We start from the raw sequence: 19,644 nt of genomic DNA, 5'->3' as shown, positions 1-19,644 counted from the left end.
GTCCAGTACCAGTCAAGATGGACTCGGGACACAGGAGGCTCCTTACAAATAGGTTAAAGAAATAGTAATACGTAGCAATTAATACTGAACCCTAATCTTGCATTTTTGTTATAGCAAAATCAGAAACCAAAACATACCATCATAGAAAATTTTATAAGTTTAATTTTCTAGCTATTATGAGTCATGAGATACAGCCTGATGACGCATGTATGGTTAAATGGTCAGACAGAGCAATGACTCAGTAATCAGATTAAAAAAATATACTAAGTACCTGCTTTATTCGTTATTTTATGCACACCATTTACTTACCATTCGAATTTAATAAAATGTTTTGTACCTTAAGTACTATAAACTAATGGACAAATTCAACCACACAAAATACGTTGGTACTAAATTTAGTTTCACCACACTATGGTAGCATTTAAGTTAACGACTTTTCAATTGGCATTCATGCTTTACCCGCTATTAGTAGTGCTACTTAAATATTGGAGCGAGACTCAAACGACTATGTATAAACCCGATTAATTGGGCTCTATGCGAAGCATTCGGCAGTTGCGAATGGTACATAAGGAGCAAAGGCTTAATAGGTTTAGTAATTGGGACCTGAATTTTACTATTAATTGATATCAAATTAGAGCAAACTCTTTTCACATCACAACTGTAAAAATGAACCAATTAATTGGATATTTAAATTTGACGAACAAAGGTTTATAGCTGGTTTTTTTTCGCAATATGTTATTCATTTATTTCGTAAAAGTAAAACGGGTCAAAATGATAGAATCTGTAGATCATGTAGATAGATTTCGAGCGTTGATAATCGCGTTGTAACCAACAGTTTACCTTTTGTCAACATTGATACGGACTATTTTAACCTCGCTATCAACGCCGATAAAAACAAAATGTGCCCCGATAAAGACTACGTGCGTGGTATGATCACGTCCGCATGAATTGCGACAAAACTTTTGACACAGGAGCGCACGGAAACCTCCAAGGATGCTGTGTCATCTCCCTGGGGATGGAAAATATTATTTGTCTTTGTTAAAGGTTGAATCGATCAATATGATTCTGTGAGGATCCCTTACGTGTTCTTTACGGTGGATGATATTGAAGTTACCGAATTGATTTTCGGGGTAACGGAAAATGTTTTAACGAAAACCTATCTACGGCTTAACATTAAACCTAATGACGTAACTGACATTATTATCTCTACGAAAGGTCGACAAGGTCTAGTTACAAAACTAATTAAGAACAAAAGTGAATGTTTCGCTTGGCCAGGTTAACGAGACCACAAGATATATTTGAAATGAAATAGCAAAACATTGTCATGGAACATTGATTACATTTCTAATAACGAAGGCTTTTATTGATTTAATTAAACAATAACGTCGTCTATTCTTAAACCTGAAACTTGACTGAATAAATCAGTTCGAGAGGGGCGAGAGTGACACGAAAAATAATTGGAGGTATAACTAAGGCAGGTAAACCCAAAATCACCGAGCTGACCCAAACTAACCTCACTAGCTACAAGTCCTATTACCTAATACGGGCTATATATACATAACTATCCCTAATTCCCCAACATAAACGGGGGTAGGGTCCAATGAATTTAATCAGAACTAATTCACAACGTGAAGGAAAACTTTCCGACTTTACTTAGCTGGACCCCGAGGTGTGATTGTATGAAGTTACGATCTATTGTCTCACAGCCACGTATGACGTTTTAAATATTAGAAGTTTTAATTAAAAGGTATTATTTATTACTGGTACCTGAGTATCTACTTGCTTTGGGAATTAGTCACAACTGTCTCGTGATTTTTATTGGGCGGCAAGAAATTAAAAGCTTATTTAAAATAAATTGAGGGACTTTACGATTGAAAAAAAAAGACGGCAAAAAACAAGACAACAAGTAGAGAGAGAGTAACTTATAAGACATAACTTATAATACGCACAGGAAAAAGGTAGACCGTAGTTAAAACAAAATATGTAAAATTTAACGAATATTAGATTCACTAGATGAGTAGATAAAATGGCACAGAAATACATCACCAGAAAACAAAATCTAGTTTAATCCTTCGTGTTGATGAAAAATTACACGTATTTAGTAGACCGTTTCTATTTCGGGCGCTTGTTGCTACAGTGCTCAAATAAGCTGGGATTAGGGGCTAACTAATGTTTGGAGATTTTATGTGAATAATGAACCTTTGCTTAAGTAATAATTGAATTGCTAGCTGAGTTTTCATCAAGACTGTAATTACATTATGGAAGTAAGAAATAGTTATTTTGGAAGCTGGTGTGTTGTTGGTTTCTGAATAGTTTTGTAAACAAGAACTGAGTTGCGCAAGAAATTATTACGTTCTGAAGTACATATTTCCTTTACTGGCGTAGATTGCAAGTTATTTAGTGTTCTTCTTGTTGCATCGTTCATTAAAGCAGAGTCTAATAAACGCTAAATATAACTGAGAGGAAATTTAGTCTTACCTTTCTCTCCTTTTTCATAAAATGAAAAATATTGAAGAAACTATATTTTAAAACTACGATAGAGTCGTTAATTTCCCGATACGACATGAAAAACAAAAAGTCCGCTGCCAATAGTCCCATGAGACGAAACTCCGAGATATGACGGAAGCGGTGCGACGATCAGGACAAAACGAACGCGAATGTCCCGAATAATGGACTCGGAACAGGGGACTTGTCCCGGGACAGATTTTCTAGTCGATTCTTTGTTGGCTTTTGTTTGGCCTTTCATATTATGAATGATGATTGCTCATTGTTGAAATGTTTTATGAGTTTACGTTTTGATTTTAGAAATTTAGTTGCACCTTAATATTTTTACGGGAAATTGAAAATTCATTTTTGTAAATTTAATGTATTTTTTGTTTCAGATTTACCAAGATTCGTGGGTCCAGGGTCTAACGTGACAGTCGCTGTCGGCAGGGATGCAGCGTTAACATGTAGAGTTGATAATTTGCAGACATTTAAAGTAAGTTCACCACTCTTCTATGGAACAAAATCATAAGAGTAGAATCTTCACTGATTTACCTTACGAGCCAAATTATTCACTCTCTCAAAAATTCAGTCAAATCATCCACATCACTCATAACTTCCATAAAACCACTCTCGCCAACAAAACAGGCTCATAACAAAAAGCATTTCTCAGCTCCGTATAATCCGGGCTCCATTCCAGCATTCTGTTTCTCGCTCGCTTAACCTCTTATCACATTCCGGGGTCTGCAGAGATAGCTCTCGTTCCTTGTCCAACGAACCTTGGAAAAGTGTTCCGACGTGTTCCGCGTGGGCTGTTCCCACTATTAAACGGAGTACAACGCAATTGTAGGGCTCATGTGGCTTTGTAAATGGAATTTAGCTTCTAGTTTCCTTGGATATCGCGTTAAAGCTTTTAAGACTCGCTAAAGATAGAATGAGAACATTTGTCTTTTCAATTGGATCTAGATAGGTCTTAATATGAAATTCCATCAGTTTTTTTTTTTCGATTTTATCATAATGAAGTCTCTGAAGTCATTATATTGAATGCCAAAAGTCTTCATTAGATAACTTCATCCAAGGCTAAAATTAAACATGTCTGCCTATTACCAAGTGATTTGTCTCCCTTAATTCTGCCTTAAACAAGATAAATCATTCAGTAAGATTACAGAACAAGATAAAATACTTCAGTATTTGTGAATCAACATCCGACGAGTGACGTCATTTTTTGAAGTTATCCATTTTCTTGACACTTCTATTTTTACTGTGCCATGTTCCTTGATTTATTTTTAATATTCTAATTTTCTGTATAACTTCAAATCTTCGATTATATGGATAAATAATATCGAGTATTATGGTGAGGTGCTATTGTAGCATACCTGCCAGAGACTGTATTCTATTGGTCACTTAAATAAAATTTCATAACAAAATGTTGCTTGCATTATACAATACGTTATTCTTAGCATCAAACCCAAGATATTCTTGATGATCTCTTGAACCTAGCCTTACATTTTTCATGCAACCTCTTCAGACGCTAGAACTCTGTCATCCTCGTAATACGAAGCTATTTACAATTCCGTTCCAGTCCATCAATCAATTTGAAAATACTTTCGAAATTCTTACTTTTCTACATTAATAAGTTATGATATACATTTTCCTTTTTCATATTTAACTTACCAAACATTGCTTCGGTCTTAAAAAATAATAAGAGGAAATGGATATTCCTTTTTATGAAAATGAAACAAGAAACGTAATCTATCTGCAAACATCAATCTTATTATTGTTCTGACGATACATTTCTGATGGCACACATTTTTCCTCATAAATCCATATTACAACGTTTCGTAAAAATATTTCTCATTGCAAATTCTAAAGTTGGAAGTTACCACTCAATCTTGGCATACTTAGCTAATTACTTATCAAACTGAAATCCTCAAAGTTTGTAAATAAAGTGTAATGAGATCTAAATCAATTAAACATCTATATAACTTGTGTTCAGGTAATTGACTGTAGATAGGGAAAGTTGCCAAATGTTGCTTCTTTTGTAAACTTTGTTTCTTAATTATAAAATTCTTTAGTTCGACGTTCATACACTTTCATATTTCACCAACTTTTCCAATTCTGAGGCATTTCGCAATTTCCCGAGGAGCGACTGATTTTATTTATATTTCATTATCGTTTCGGTATTTTAACCAGTTTATTTTAACTTTGTCACGGAGATTTTTCATAAAAACATTTTTATCCCTCTAAGCTTTGATGTTTGATACAATTAATTCCCATTTTTTAGGAACTTTGCTTCAAATAGCAAAATTATTTTATTTCGTAAATGATATGCAATGTTTATAAACACATACGATCTTATTTCAACAGTTTTTATAATACGCTTTTGAATATGATAAAAGAAGTAACTAAATCTATACTCTATATACTAATATATAAAGCTGAAGAGTTTGTTTGTTTGAACGCGCTAATCTCAGGAAATACTGGGCTAAATTGAAAAATTATTTTTGTGTTGAATAGACCATTCATCGAGGAAGGCTTTAGGCTATAAACCATCACGCTGCGACTAATAGGAGCGAAGATAGGTATAATGGAAAATGAAAAAAAGACAGGGCAGGTATAAATCATAACTTATATCTTCTACCCACGGGAACGAAGTCGCGGGCAATAGCTAGTATTTTATAAATTTAGAAAAGTCATCATCGGCCTAATAGCCTCGTGTACTCAGAAGGGTCTTATTTCCATGTAGAATTAACGAGATGAAAACACATAATCCCTCCATCAAGCTAAAAACGTAAAACACAAAATATAAATCCAATTCTATCGTTATGTAGGTGGCGTGGCTCCGGGTGGACACTCAAACCATCCTCACCATAGCGGGGCATGTGATCACGAAGAACCACCGCGTCAGCGTCAGCCACGGCGACGGCGCCTGGACCCTCGGGCTGAAGGAGATCGGGCCGTCAGACGGAGGCCGCTACATGTGCCAGGTCAACACCGAGCCCATGATGAGCCAGACGCATCAGCTTCAGGTTGTAGGTAATGTGACTGACTTGTATCTTCCAAGTATGGTTTACTCACGCGTATTTATTTGGATTGCCCGATTAGTGTCGTATCTAACCATAATCATGAGCTAACGCAGCAGCGAATCGCTCGCATGAGGCAATCTCGGTAAAAACCCGTGTGTCAACGATAGTTTTTGTTTATAAAGGCATAGTCAATACCAAAAACACATATTCCCTTATCAACTATAAGTTTTCTTTAATAATATCTAAATTAGGATCTTAAAAAGGAACCTTCTGTCACAGTTCCACCTGACATTGATGATGATGCGAGTAGTGGTGAGGTCCTGGTGAAGGAGGGAGAGAACGCGGCACTCCGGTGCGTGGCCTCGGGCACCCCGCCCCCGAACATAGCCTGGCGGAGGGAGGACTCCAGGCACTTCAAGATTGATAACCAAACTCTAGGTAAGTCCAAAAGACTCCGCACTTATCAAGAAATAGCTTGGAAATAAATTATAAATTTTAACACTGAAATGTGACTCGGAAATATTTTTAATATAACGTTGTGTGTCAGATGATATTTGCTCTCCTCGCAGTTTTATTAGTTCCAGTAACGTTTTTAATAAAATTCTCGTTAAAAGCTAGATTCCACTCAGTTTTAAAATGTCAACTCATTTTGGACGAAAATAAAAGCAAACAGAACTAATTTTAGTTTCTAGTTCGCTTTACCTCCGAGTTTCGTTTTTCAATTACCACATCATTACGCCCCCGTCGCGTCGTCGGGAACAACTGTTGACCGTAAAAATAATTGGGGAGCGGCAATTCCGAAGAAAACAGCCCGACAGTATCGCAGATTTTAGACAACACGGTACCAGTACAAACAACATCGTATGCTTAAACGTAGCAGTAAAAGTAAAATCTGCAGATCCTCTTAATTCCGTTCAAACAACAAGCGAACAAACAATTGTTTTATATAAAGTTGGCGCCAGAAATAACCTTTATCTGTTATTCACACTACCGCACCGAGGACCGCAAACATTATAAAGCGACAGTGTGCAAAAACTGTCACAGTATGCACACAGCCAGTCAGCAGCAGAACTAACTGTTATACAAAGGGAAACTTTGGCGCCTGCGGCTATAAATTGAATGTAAGCTCTCTTATTTGCATTGTGTGCTCAAACGGAGTCGTAATAAAATTGTGCCGAGTATCATTGGGTCTTTGGCAATAGAACTTCGCTAAGTTCTAGATAAATTCTTACCAACTTGTTGTCTCAATGAAAACTTGCTTCAGCTCCGAGAAAGTAACCGGCTTTCTTGTTTGAATAGAAAATTGTATTGTATCGGATATTAATAAATTTGTTGAGCAAGAACAGTTTTGTTATAACCGCAAGCTGTTGTTTACCCTTTACAACGAGAATATACCGCCAAAACAAACTCGGTCAAGTAATCCTCAGATTCATCTTGACAAATAACAGGACTGCTCGTATTTTTACAAAATGGAGACAAAATAAAAGGCAGGATATATATCAAACGTCACTCTCATTAATTCGGATATCTCCACGAGGAAATTACTTTCTCCGAATAGGACAGACAATGGTCCCTATCAGCAAATCAGCGATCAAATCGCCGCGCGCCGCCGGGATCCAAGGGAGGTAGCCCGACCACCTCTGAGAGGCTAAGTGGCACAACCCTCGTTAGTGAAAGTAAAAAGACACACAAAAAGTACAAGTTACACTCTAAGGAAGCGGCGGAAGAGACGAGATTTTCCCATTATTTACAAATCATTAGCCTTTTTATTCGACAGGTAAATTGAAGGAATCAGATCCAGCGCAATCAAAACTTGAGTTTTTAAATGTTCTCAAATAAAAACGTTTTCGTAGAAGATTTCGGTTATTTCTGTTGGCACTTGGCAACATTACTTGAAGTTGAGGCACTCGGGAGAGCTTTGTGCCGTAATCGACACATTAGAGAAAGATTGTGGAACTAAAAGACGCACCATTAGTAAATAAATGTTATCTTAAATGAGGTAAAGTTGCTTCCATATAAAAGAAAACTACTAATTCGCGACCATTGCCTATGCGCGGTAACAAGAATATTAAAATAAGGACTATACATTTTTCTCTCAAAGATTACTGTATATGTATTGATGTTTATTCTTGACACTTTAAGTGGTATTTTTGTTCTAGTATCAAAATGGAGCGGTCCGTGGCTCAACTTGACGGGGGTCGAGCGCGTCCTGTCGGGCGCCTACCTGTGTATCGCCACGAACGGCGTGCCTCCGTCAGTCAGCAAGAGAATCCAGATTAATGTGATATGTGAGCCGACACCTAAATTAATTGCGCTATTCATAACAACCACAATTATGAGATCTGCCGAGTTTGAGGACGTAAGATGACGCTCCGAGCTGATGTATGATTTTGAATTATGACGCTTTTATTTAAGGAAGACGTGAATGTATGAGAGAATACTAAATTATTTGTCGCTGGGTTTGTCAACAATAAGCACTGTCTCTTAGACGTTAAATATCTTCATTGAATTTTATGCAGTTTGCACTTCATAAAATTCAAAAAGATTTTTATAAGATCATCCTCAATAAAATAATGTACTTCTGGATTGCCAGTTTTCCATTTAACTTGGTCGTGTGTTACAACTTTCTTGGTTATGCTAAGATTTTCCCATTCGCAGTTGGGGCGTTCATTAATAATGTAAAAGTTTTGAAGATACTATCCTTTTGAAGAAAATTTCAACGAGAAATTGAATTTGAAATTCTTTGATAATCTCAATATTTTTCACCTTACGGTAACTTTTGGTTTACGATTAGATTACGTGAGTTGAATGCAAAGTAGATAATATTCAGAAGTAAAGTTAGTATAAAGTTATTTGCCGATATGTTCTCGTGAACCGTGTTAAAGATTTTGAGTCTTACAGGAAGGTATAAATATTATAAATGCGAAAGTATGTGTATGTTTGTTTGCACACCATCCTGGAGTGATTTTAATCTTCCTTACTTTTTACTGATGCGATAAAATAATAATACGTATTCAATATTTTTGGAAAGCTGTGTGAAATAACAAAAAGTATACAAATATATTATTAGATTTATCAGATACCCTATCCCTGTTTAGTGTGAACGATGAGAGTATTTTAATGTGAATGTTAAGAAGACAAGTAGAAATTACGTCTGGAAGAACATCAATAAATACTGACCTCAAATTATTAGAAACAGATAGAAGGAAATCTAACCAGAATTTCCCCAACAGTTTCCCCGTCCGTGTGGGCTGGTCGTGTTGCGATCCGCGCCCCCTCTGGCGGCTCCGTGACGCTGCAGTGCACGGCCGAGGCGTACCCCGCGCCGCAGGTCCACTGGACACTCAATGGGGAACTGAGGCTTATGAATGGTAAGAACTAAAACAAAAAAAGGTAAAATAATATTTTACCAAAATTAACTATGTACTATAAAGAAACCCTCTAGGAATATGAAACAGTTGAGGTAAATGTTGGTTCTGACCTAGAAAATGTTTTTCCTATCCTTTTCAAAAAATCGGGTCACACATATTCATAAACATCTGAATTATGAAGATCATAATTTAAGTTGCTTAATAATAAATTGGTGTTTCAATAAAATTTGCAATCGTTTTGTAGCTACCTTGGGCCGTCCATGTTTGTTCTTTAATAGAACAGGGGTGGATGGCCCCTGGTGGAGACCCCATCACATTTTGGATTAAAGTCCGCAACAAGGCCTCTACATGTTGGACCTGTGTCCCCGTGCAAGGCTTTAAAAAGGACCGGGTCTCATCACATGAAGTGATCCCGTGACTGTAAAAAGACACAAATAATTGGTGTTAAAAGATGGTACAAGTTTTTCTGTCTACTTCTTCTACCAACATCGGCTAAATTATTTTCTCTGGTATGAATTCCGCGTATTTTATAGAATACAGAATAAAATACTTTCTATTTAATCCAATAAAACATTTTCATTCTATTCAAACAACATTTTAATAACACAATAAAATATCCATACAACACAATAAAAGCTAACAAATTGATAAGCTGGAACGCCTAGGAGTCCAGACAAAGAAGACAAAAGAACAATAATAAAAACAAAGCAAACTTACATTGTAGTTAATTGCAGTCTTTTGTTCTCATTCAGGCTACAATCGTTTAAGTTTATACTGCAAGGAAGGATACGTATATTTAATTAGATACTAAAGGCAGCTCGCCCGCTTATTAAATGTTTTAAAAGCTATTCGTTTTAATGAAAGTCGGCGCTGGAAAAATATTGAGGAGTTTATACAATATACAGTTATTAGTTCGTGCCCTCGGTTTATTGACATGAGTTTTTAATTTGAAATGAAGCTGTTGCTGACTACTGGATCTATTTTTGAACTTAACTTGAAAAATGTGAAATTCTCACACAATTCCCTGAATCACCTATTTTGAGCAAAAACATACATTATTTTATCTTAATAACATAAAATACAGTGTATTTCTAGTAATATTTATAGAAACAAGAATATTTTGAGCATACAAATATTAAAGGCTGAGTCAAGCGATTTATACTCGCAGTACTTACTTCTTATTAAAAGTGTGACCTAAGAATTGTTTAATTCACAATGCCTGAAACAGTTCGTTATTCAAGGATTCACTAGCAGTAACAATTAAGATGGTCTCGCCATTTACAGTAATAGAAACATTTTATATATAATTACGTATCAAGTTATCCTCCACTTTACAAAAAGCCCTTCAAAGCCGGCAAATAACGGATAAATAAATGAAATACAGGACATTGCCGACTTACTACTCTTTACATTAAAACTTCAAAACTTTTTAATTAATTACAATTATTATGTTGGACCCAAGTTACCCTTTGATGAATTGGTTTGTGATCTAAAAGTAATAATGACGGAAAGTTCTGGGTTGACAACGCTGCCTCATTTAGACGAGTTGTCATAAGGATAATTATAATGAATTTTCAAAGCTTAAACAATGTGTAGAAAATGGCCATAGTTTTGTATTGTAGATAATAAGTTAGGTTAACACTGGTATACGCCATCCCTATGTAACAACATTCATTTATTGACGCGATATCGATACCGTTTATTCACAAAGCAAATATTAACTAAAAATAAATACGTTTTGTAGATTAGGTACCGATTTGTATACATTTTGTTTTTATAACTCTTTTACAAAACCTCAAACAGAGTTATCAAACAAAAAATAATAAAAACAAACGCGAAACAACCGCAGAATATTAACAATAGCGCTCAAAGTTTGCCACAAACACAAATCATTTTGAGCCTATTTCTTTTTGTGTATTAATAACATTATTTCACCACAGTAATTTGATTCTCAACTTTACTTATTTTTATTTCTATAACAGAGGACTGGCTTTACCTAACAGTAGATATAAATTTATTTCATAAAACCTTTTGTTTATTTCACAATTATTTATGCGATGAATAGATCAATAAGAAGAATGAAATGTTTAATGTTTTTGAGTGGACAGAGGATCGTGCTAAAACTTTTCGACATCACCGAATTATGTTTTTTTTTAAATTAACTTCAAAATCACGGCCTCCTTTGTGAGTATTTAAACAATTCCCTACACATTAACTATAAATTCAGGCATTTAAAGTTATCTTAAAATACAAAGGAACGCAAAGCACGAACTCAACACTCATTTTGGGACATCGTGTAAACAACTTAGCTGCACCAACTCAAACGTCTTCCACTCCATAGGTACCAAGCATAGGCTGAGTATGACGTCCAGGGGGTACCGGCACACCGTCAGTCTCATGGTGACGGACATGTCCCGGGAGGATGCCGGGGCATACCGCTGCCACGTCGAGAACACCCTGGGGAGAGCCCAGGCTGAACTGTTCCTGCATTGTAAGTACTACGTTTATGGTAGCTTTTTTGCGCTTTGCAATGTCGTCATTGTCAAGTTTGGTTTCTATAGCAATGTCGCTGGTGTACATAGTTTTTGATATAATACCTTTTTGGTAAGTGTATATACATGTATATCAGATCTCTGTTGCCATATTCCTTTGTATTAATATTTTAACTAACTTCTTCGTCAAGGATTTAAACTACATAAGATCTACAAGACTCTCTAATCCACGTTCAGTGTTATCGACTTTTAAGCTTATCAATATATTTTTCTATTTTTTCTTACCGTCCCCAAAATCAGTTACATTTCCTAACACAATTTTGTCCTTATGTTTAGTACTGACCACAACAACAACCACAACCACGACCACCACCACAACCACGACGACGACCACTACTACGACGACAGTACCGCCGCCGACCACCACGCTGTTACCATGTAAGTCATGTGTGAAATTATTGTATTAAGACATAATTATGTATATCTATCAACGTATCTTCTAGTCCAAAAGTTCATAGATTGATTTACAGTTCCCGACCACCAGAAATGGGGCTATGTCTGCCTGAATAATTGTTGTGGTCCTTGGGTTTCGGTGCCTGCTCTCCTAAAAGCAGGACCTAAGGCACCAAGGAATGGCACAACTTCCAACTTCACTGGGAATACAATGTAGATGCAGAAATTGTCACCGGTATAAGCCTTTTAAGGCGCAAGAATCAAAAAAAAACATCTAACAGGGCTACCACTTTACTCATCTGTCGTAATGACTTTGGGAGAAAAATATTACTAGCTGTAGACTGTAACGAGCTGATGATAAAGGGATAGTGCTTTTCGATTCGAAGCTATTGAACGTTGATGCAGACACCATAACAAGATATGTAGCAGGAAACCACAATGTTAGCTATAGAAATGTGAAGTCAGCTTGAGCTGAATTAAATTAAATTTTTTTAATCATTTAACTAAAGTCCGACCGAAACTGATTTTCTGGCCGTAACCGAAACAGTTCGGTCGGACATTGATTTTAACCAATGTAAGGGTCAGAATAATCCCCTTTTTTCACATTTATATGTTTGACCAATATGATTAACGTGGATTGGCCACTAATGATGAAGATGACTTGACTTTAATAAAATTTGATAACAAGTCAAATTGCTATTTCTTTATTCAATAACATTAGTATAAGGCATGTTAACTATAAAAAAAAAAAAAAACAAATTTTGTAAACTTTTTAATGTTTAAAAGATTGAAATTACTTTTCAACTGCAAACTTTATATTCGTATCACGCAATGTAAAACCATTGAATGGAACCTCTGTGGCGTAAGTGCCCAGAGTTGTGATTTACCGTTTGCAGTGACGTGTGAAAGCACATGGAGCGTAGCAATAGTGTAAGGCTTTGCTGGTATATAGGAAATTTTAGATATACCTGTATTTGTATCGCAAACAAACGTAACATTGATCTTTGTTGACTTATTAAAAGCAAAACATTTCTGAAAGATTTAAACTTCATTATATTACCAACGTACTTACCAGTAGTTTTTAGATATTTCAGAAATGAATTTTAAGTGAAAACTGTAGCAAATCATTGTGCTTTTCCAGGCTGTCCATTGTTTACCAGCAAATATTCACTACATTAGCTATAAGTATTAGAACGTTCTATTTTAATTATTATAACGAATCCATTTGTAAAATAATCATTATAAGGACCAGACTCAAGTTTCTGTGTACTTCAATAAGAAAACTATTCTTCTCCTAGATGACCCTGAGAGGCATTTGGAGCAGCTTCACCGTGGGGTGCTTGAAGACCCCGACAACCCATACATTGTTTTGAGCCAACACCAAATGCAAAACCTTGGTAAGTGCTAAGTTCCTTTCAGAAGTTTTGATGGTGAACTAAAAACAATTCCAGTAAGGACAACTTATAGGACTTAAAGAGGAAAGTTTGTCTTGTTTGACAACTTGTTTAAAATACTAAGCTCTTTATTTAGGTCAATAAAGTGGAAAAAGATGAATAAGTTCCAAGCAAACAAAAAATCAATGACGCAAAAACTGCCTTCAGCTTTCAGTGTGAAGATAATTTATCGTTCATACATTTTTTGCCCATCAAGGGACTGAAGGAAAAAGGGTTTATTACTTTAGATTGGCCACAGACGCTACCAATTTTATACCCAATTCGCGGTGGCCGGTTAAATTCTCTTTATTATTCTAGCCTTTAGGTAAAAAGAAACGGTCGAACAAAAAGGTAGTAGGAGATACAGAGGTTAATGAAAGCAGTTTACATAACCTTGTGAATGCAAAAGAGTGCAATATTATGGTATGTTAAAGTTTGGGTGATTCGTAGAAATGGTGACGACGATGTGACCGGAGGCCGGGCGCGGGCCGTGGGGCGAGGCGTGGCCGCCGGCGGGCGCGGGCGCGGCCGGCCCCGCTCTGCTGCCCGCGCTCGCGGCGCTCGCCACGCTGCTGCTCGCGCTAGCGTGACCCTGAACTCTACTCAGTGATGAAACAAAGGTTGTTGAAACGGCTTTCAAAATTGAATCTTCAAATTCATTTGAGGCGTTACCTAACTCTAGTAACCCGTGAAACTTTGACTTGTAAATTGTAATTGTAATATTAAATTAAACAACGACTGCTGATCACGATTTTGTATTGTTTGTTGTATATATTTTAGGGTCGATTATAGACGTGGCTGTAAATAATTTTGCACGAAGATAGTCATATCAATTTATAGAACACGATTATGAATAAAATGATTATTAGTTTGTCTGATGTTGGACGTGTTTCGGTCGCATACACGTATCTATCACACTACGTTTGTATTCCAATGAATATTTTGAATTTAAGTTTGAACAATTAATTTTGCAAATGTAACACACAGGTAACTTTGACCCGTGAAGTGAAAATCAATATACTGGTAACTGGTGTAATATAGGTAGACACAGTCGGGCCGGCCGCGGCGTCGGATGGGGGTTTGCAGAGACGAACTCTTTGGTTAATGTTTATATGTATAATAAGTTTGAATGCTTGTTTAAGTTGAAGAATCAATCTAGCCTAAACGTCCAAATGGTTGAGAAGTTACTAAGTGTGTAATATTTACAATATTCCGAATTTGAGTGATAGTTGTAAATACTATAGTAGGCAAGCAGTTCATGTTCATTGAAGCATTTAAGGCACAAAGACAAGGCTTAATTTCCTTTGGAGATTAACATTTCAGACTACGTTTTGTTTCTGAGGGCTCCATGATTAGTGCACAATTTGGTTATCATGTCAAAAAATATATCGTCTTAATGCCTTCTTTAAACAATATTTTATTGTTAGCCCGAGGACAAAAACATCTCATAAAATAATTGTACTTTTTCTCTGTTATTGTACGTCAGCTCCGTCTTCATTTTATTATGTGATTTGGCATGTTCCATGATTGATGACGCCAAACCCTTCTTAGTTGGGAAACAGGAATAACATCACTCGTTTCCTTGTTTTAAGGAAATTACAATGTCCAAGTATTGTATTACATCCATCTTTCATGAAAAAAATACGTTTAATTTTATGAATAAACCGAACGTTAATGTATACCTATTTGTAAATTCATAAGTATAATGTAAAGAATTAAATTGTATTAAAATGTTCCGTTGTAAAATATACAGTTTGGGAATTGTGAATGAGTTTAATTTATTTAACTTACCATACCTATTAATTACGCTGTTGTAATGACATACTCTAAACTAATAAATTTTCGGGATCGGATTTTATCCGCACGATTAGGGACTTCGTGTTTCGTGGAAATGGCCATTAGGGGTGACTTTGGCAAAAAAATCTTTATTTTTACCTAATGGATGAACAGAAAAAATGGTAACTGACTACTGGGAATCGATATAATCAGCAATTATATTATAATCAGCGATTTCCACTTTAACTCTACGCAGGTTCCTGATACAATAAAATAGAACCTTTATAAACTTTCATGTCTACTAAAAGAAAATAATTTACCCGCTCTCGCTGATCTCACAGCCACATGAAACCTCTGTCAAATAGTAAATTACAAAACACCAAATCAATATAACAGCCTCTTCTGCATCCATCTTAAAATCCACCCAATTACGAAGTACACTGCCTTCAAACCCGGCCTGTCTACAAAAACTCGGCGATACAAATTACGTCGAGTCTCCAGTGATTCACAGGACTTATCCGTCCCCTAATCTTCGGCCTTAAGCTGCTTCTCAAATTACAATACTAGAATTAGCAGTTTATAAATTTGAGACTTAAGAAATTGATGGCTTTGAAGAAAATGTTAGGGTATTTTAGGCTTTAATAAAAACTGACTCATTTTATATTGATACAGTTCAATATTATGATTTTCTTTCATACGGATGTGTGTGTAATTACGTTTAGAATAGCGTTTGTGACTTTGATAAAGATGATTTAATATAAAATGAGTTTGGAGGTTCATACATAAGAAATTATCAAAATTGAAAATAGAACAATGCGATGTTCATTTCGGCCGATGTCCATAATGCTAAGCTCAGTTTGAAGTATACTGCAATACTCAAGTTGTAGAGAGAAATTGTCTAGCCGGAGAAACGGTCCTATTACTCATCAACTTAACATTCACTCAAATATGATGTCTGGTAACCAAATAAAGCAGCGTAGTGTGACGTCTAAGTAATCTCTGGGGTGGTTTGCATTTTGTACGGAGCGCTAGGTGGTAACATCGCGCATAAAATTACAATAAAACAGAGTTATCTGGCGTAATGGCTGCCGTTCTTATTTATAGCACCTGCGTCGATAAATTCAAAGATGTTGAATTCATGGACGTGTTGCCTTCATAGCTTTATTTTCATGCTTAATTTTCTCTTAAGTGAGTTGTTCAAGTGAAAATGATGTATGAGGTGGATGTGGGTAATGTCTGTAACAAAAACAATAAAGCGTGTTATGAGCACCCCATGGATATTTTACACGCGCTAAGTAAATGTTGGGCGGTGAGTTTGTTTTATGGAGTCGTGAAGCGGTGAGAAGTGGTGGATGGAAATTAAGGCGTTGAATGTAGTTTTAATAAAGAGATATATAGCTGATGGTGACAACTAAATTATGTATTGAAACTGAATATGGCTTTTCGATCTCATTTAGTTTCAATATTCTATTTTTAAGTAAGGTCAAGTAACCTCACATCATTATTCACTTATAAACTTTTTGTGCTACTTCTAAGAATAACGTAATGCGACAAAAACAAACTTCATTAAATACGATTACCTCAAATATAAATTAACATGTACTGAATAAATAAACTTTGCGAAAAACCTTTCATCCGAAAAACGTTTGAAGATAGAATTTATTATAAATGTTAACCTAAAAATAGAATTGTCATAACATCTTTGAACCTTCTATCATTCCGAACATTTGAAGTAAAATCTTCAGACCATCGATCAAGATTTCGTCCAAGTTCGAACGTCATACTTTCTGAAAGATATAGAATCTACCGACATTCACATAGCTTCAAAGGATGACCCACGCAAATGCTTTTATCAATAAAATCCGGACCGGGGCAGGTGTGATTTAAATTCCCCGACACCAAATCTTTGCATTATACATGAGACGGCGGCGTGGAAAAATATTTTGTCTTCAGATAAAAATTTCAATGAGTGTTTCGGAAATTATAAAGGTGTTAGTTGTGATAATGAATGTTTTCAATGTTATTTTAATTTTTAACCAAGTTATTTTTTCTCCATAAATTATTTTTCTGTATTGTACCAGTAGGTACTTGTATAAACGTATTACGATATTATGACACAATTTCATAAGGAAGAAAGGATTCCGTGTTGTGATGACAGGAAGCAATTTAGAAGGGATATTGTTGATTAGCCTGCTTCGAAATTACTGACACAGAGTAAAATACAATATTAATTGTATTGTATTTGCAATACAGCCTGTTAATGGACAGACTGATAGACAAACGGACAGAGGGTGGAGCGTCTTATCTGAGCCGTTTTTGCCTTTTAGGTCGCAAAAAATAATTCACCCGGTTTTGTATTAGAAAAAACAAGAATATTTTTATACCACATGTTTTTAAAAGAAATTCACATTACACACAAATAAACAAAAGAAACGTGTTAACGCTGTCCTAGAAAAATATTCTCCGTAATTCGTTTTACCTGAACAGCGCTAAATAGGAATTATATTCAAGTATAAAACGTCCGATATTAGATTACATTGTTACGGCTTCCATTACCTTTCCTTTGTCTTAGCCGAGTAAGTAATTACTGCTGTATATTTATTTCGAAGAGAAATAGATTGTTCTCGTTTCTTATCCTGATAACTATACTTGTGTATAGAAAATACAATTTTAGTTAGTCTTATTCAGCTGAAATAAATCCTATTTCATTAACCGTCTGCGACAGGAGCATAATGTTACAAAAAGAGAAGATAAAAAAATAGATAAGTAAATAATATAGTACGATTTTAATTTTTTTCGCATTAATTAAAATGTATGTGGTTACAAGTAGGTAGCATGTGGTAAGTACACTTTTTACCGTTACGTATTACTATGGGTGCTTTTTTATTTAGTTAAAAATATACTATTATTTTCTCTTAATATTTTCTCAATGTCGGCTAAACATTTTTTTTTACATTTTCAATCTCTGTTAGCGGATTTTGAAAGTTTATTACAATCGCCAGTTTTATATAAGTCACTTCAACATCGTCGTAATGTCAAAATTGATCCTTATCTGGTTATTAAAGATGACCTAGCTGAGCGGAGATATCAGATTAGGCGCCTTCTATAAAGAAAATTGGATTTAATTTAAAAATATAACCTAAGAGACGTTCTCTAGATCTAAATTCAGGTCAGAAGAATATTTTAGCATAATTCATATTTTATCAAGTTAAAACCTACATCTGCTACAGATAAATTTTATGAATTATGTTATTTTTATAAGTTAAAACGTCTTATAAATTCAATGAATAGTTATTTTTATATATTTAGTTACTTACAAACAAAATCATGTTTTATCACATGTAACTGAAACGAAACCTTGTGCGTACATGTCATGAATTGACAACAATTCTTCAAAAGACTGTCTGCTGACGATTTTTTATCAAATGCGCAAGTAAAGACCAAAAATTCCAATGACGTACAAAAAGTCACAAAATAACAACTCAAAATACTTTTTTCTCTTATCAAATCACCATAAACGAATAACACTACTTAACCACTATCGTAAACAAAACAGGTCCACCCTGTATACCCGCCCCTACAATACATAAACCATCCGGCCTCACGAATATCCACTCTATAAGTGATTCCGAAGACTTTCTATTTTGTAAGACAACGCTCAATTGACATTTCACTTATCCGGCTACGACTGATACCCGGGCAAGTATGACCGGACCTACCCGGATAAACGCTATTTTATTTTGGGAGACCCGGTTATTTTGTTTTTTCTTTTGCAAGACCTGTTTTTCCTTAAGAGGATATTTAGTTGAACTGTTTCTTGGAGTAGTGCTTTCTTGTTTAAATATTGTACCTTCCTGACGCAGGGTTGCCGTCTAGGGAATACACTACAGTTAGTATTTTCAAAGAGTAACGGTGACCTCGATGTTTCAGGCTCAAAAGGGATTTAGCTACTCTTTTGAGTTATAATTTTCAGCTAGAAAAAAATGAACTAGAAACAAATACTTTCTTCTTGTTTGTTTGTCGGTCCGGTTGGATTTTAGCAACTCAATTTTGAGGTACTTCCTTATAAGCTAGCCGATTACAATGCAATTTACAAGTATAAAAACGGCTGGACTGATTTTGATAAAATATGAATGGAGAGACATTTAAAAACGTGGGTCTTTATATTTTTTACTAGCTGTAGCCCGCGACTTCGTCCCCGTGGGGAGAAGATATAGTGTTCTGTACTGTACTGTTTTTTTCACATTTTGTATTGTATCTTCGCTCCTATTAGTCGCAGCGTGATGGTTTATAGCCTAAAGCCTTCCTCGATAAATGCTCTATTTAATACAAAAAGATTTTTTCAATTTGGACCAGTAGTTCCTGAGATTAGCGTGTTCAAACAAACAAACTCTTCAGCTTTATATATTAGTATATAGACATAGATTTCTATTAATTATTTGTAATTTAAGTTTTAGGACAAAGCTTTATCAAACACTAGCTGACATCCCAAACTGCTTAATTTTTATTAGTGGTAAGCATTGTAGGTAAGCAAGAAATTACAACAGTATATGTACTTTTGTAATTTTTTGAACATACTGAACAGACTCCATAAAGCACATACTACGCT

General features: G+C 35.4%; 1 protein-coding gene across 1 annotated transcript in view; it reads left to right on the top strand.

Annotated features, from left to right (window-relative positions):
* The window catches only part of LOC113500539 (protein amalgam-like), a 48,528-nt gene extending 34,757 nt beyond the window's left edge, over positions 1–13,771 (top strand). The window contains exons 2-10 of the mRNA XM_026881369.1: positions 2,883–2,980; positions 5,316–5,520; positions 5,790–5,948; positions 7,670–7,798; positions 8,744–8,881; positions 11,223–11,372; positions 11,710–11,811; positions 13,125–13,223; positions 13,710–13,771. Of these exons, the coding sequence (XP_026737170.1) occupies positions 2,883–2,980; positions 5,316–5,520; positions 5,790–5,948; positions 7,670–7,798; positions 8,744–8,881; positions 11,223–11,372; positions 11,710–11,811; positions 13,125–13,223; positions 13,710–13,729 (1,100 nt within the window). The 3' untranslated portion in view covers positions 13,730–13,771. The remainder of the gene's footprint in view (positions 1–2,882; positions 2,981–5,315; positions 5,521–5,789; positions 5,949–7,669; positions 7,799–8,743; positions 8,882–11,222; positions 11,373–11,709; positions 11,812–13,124; positions 13,224–13,709) is intronic.
* The last annotated feature ends 5,873 nt before the right edge of the window (positions 13,772–19,644 follow it).

This window comes from Trichoplusia ni, chromosome 14 (assembly GCF_003590095.1).
Source record: "Trichoplusia ni isolate ovarian cell line Hi5 chromosome 14, tn1, whole genome shotgun sequence".
Classification (NCBI taxonomy): Eukaryota; Metazoa; Arthropoda; class Insecta; order Lepidoptera; family Noctuidae; genus Trichoplusia; species Trichoplusia ni.
This window is presented reverse-complemented; position numbering and strand designations above follow the sequence as displayed.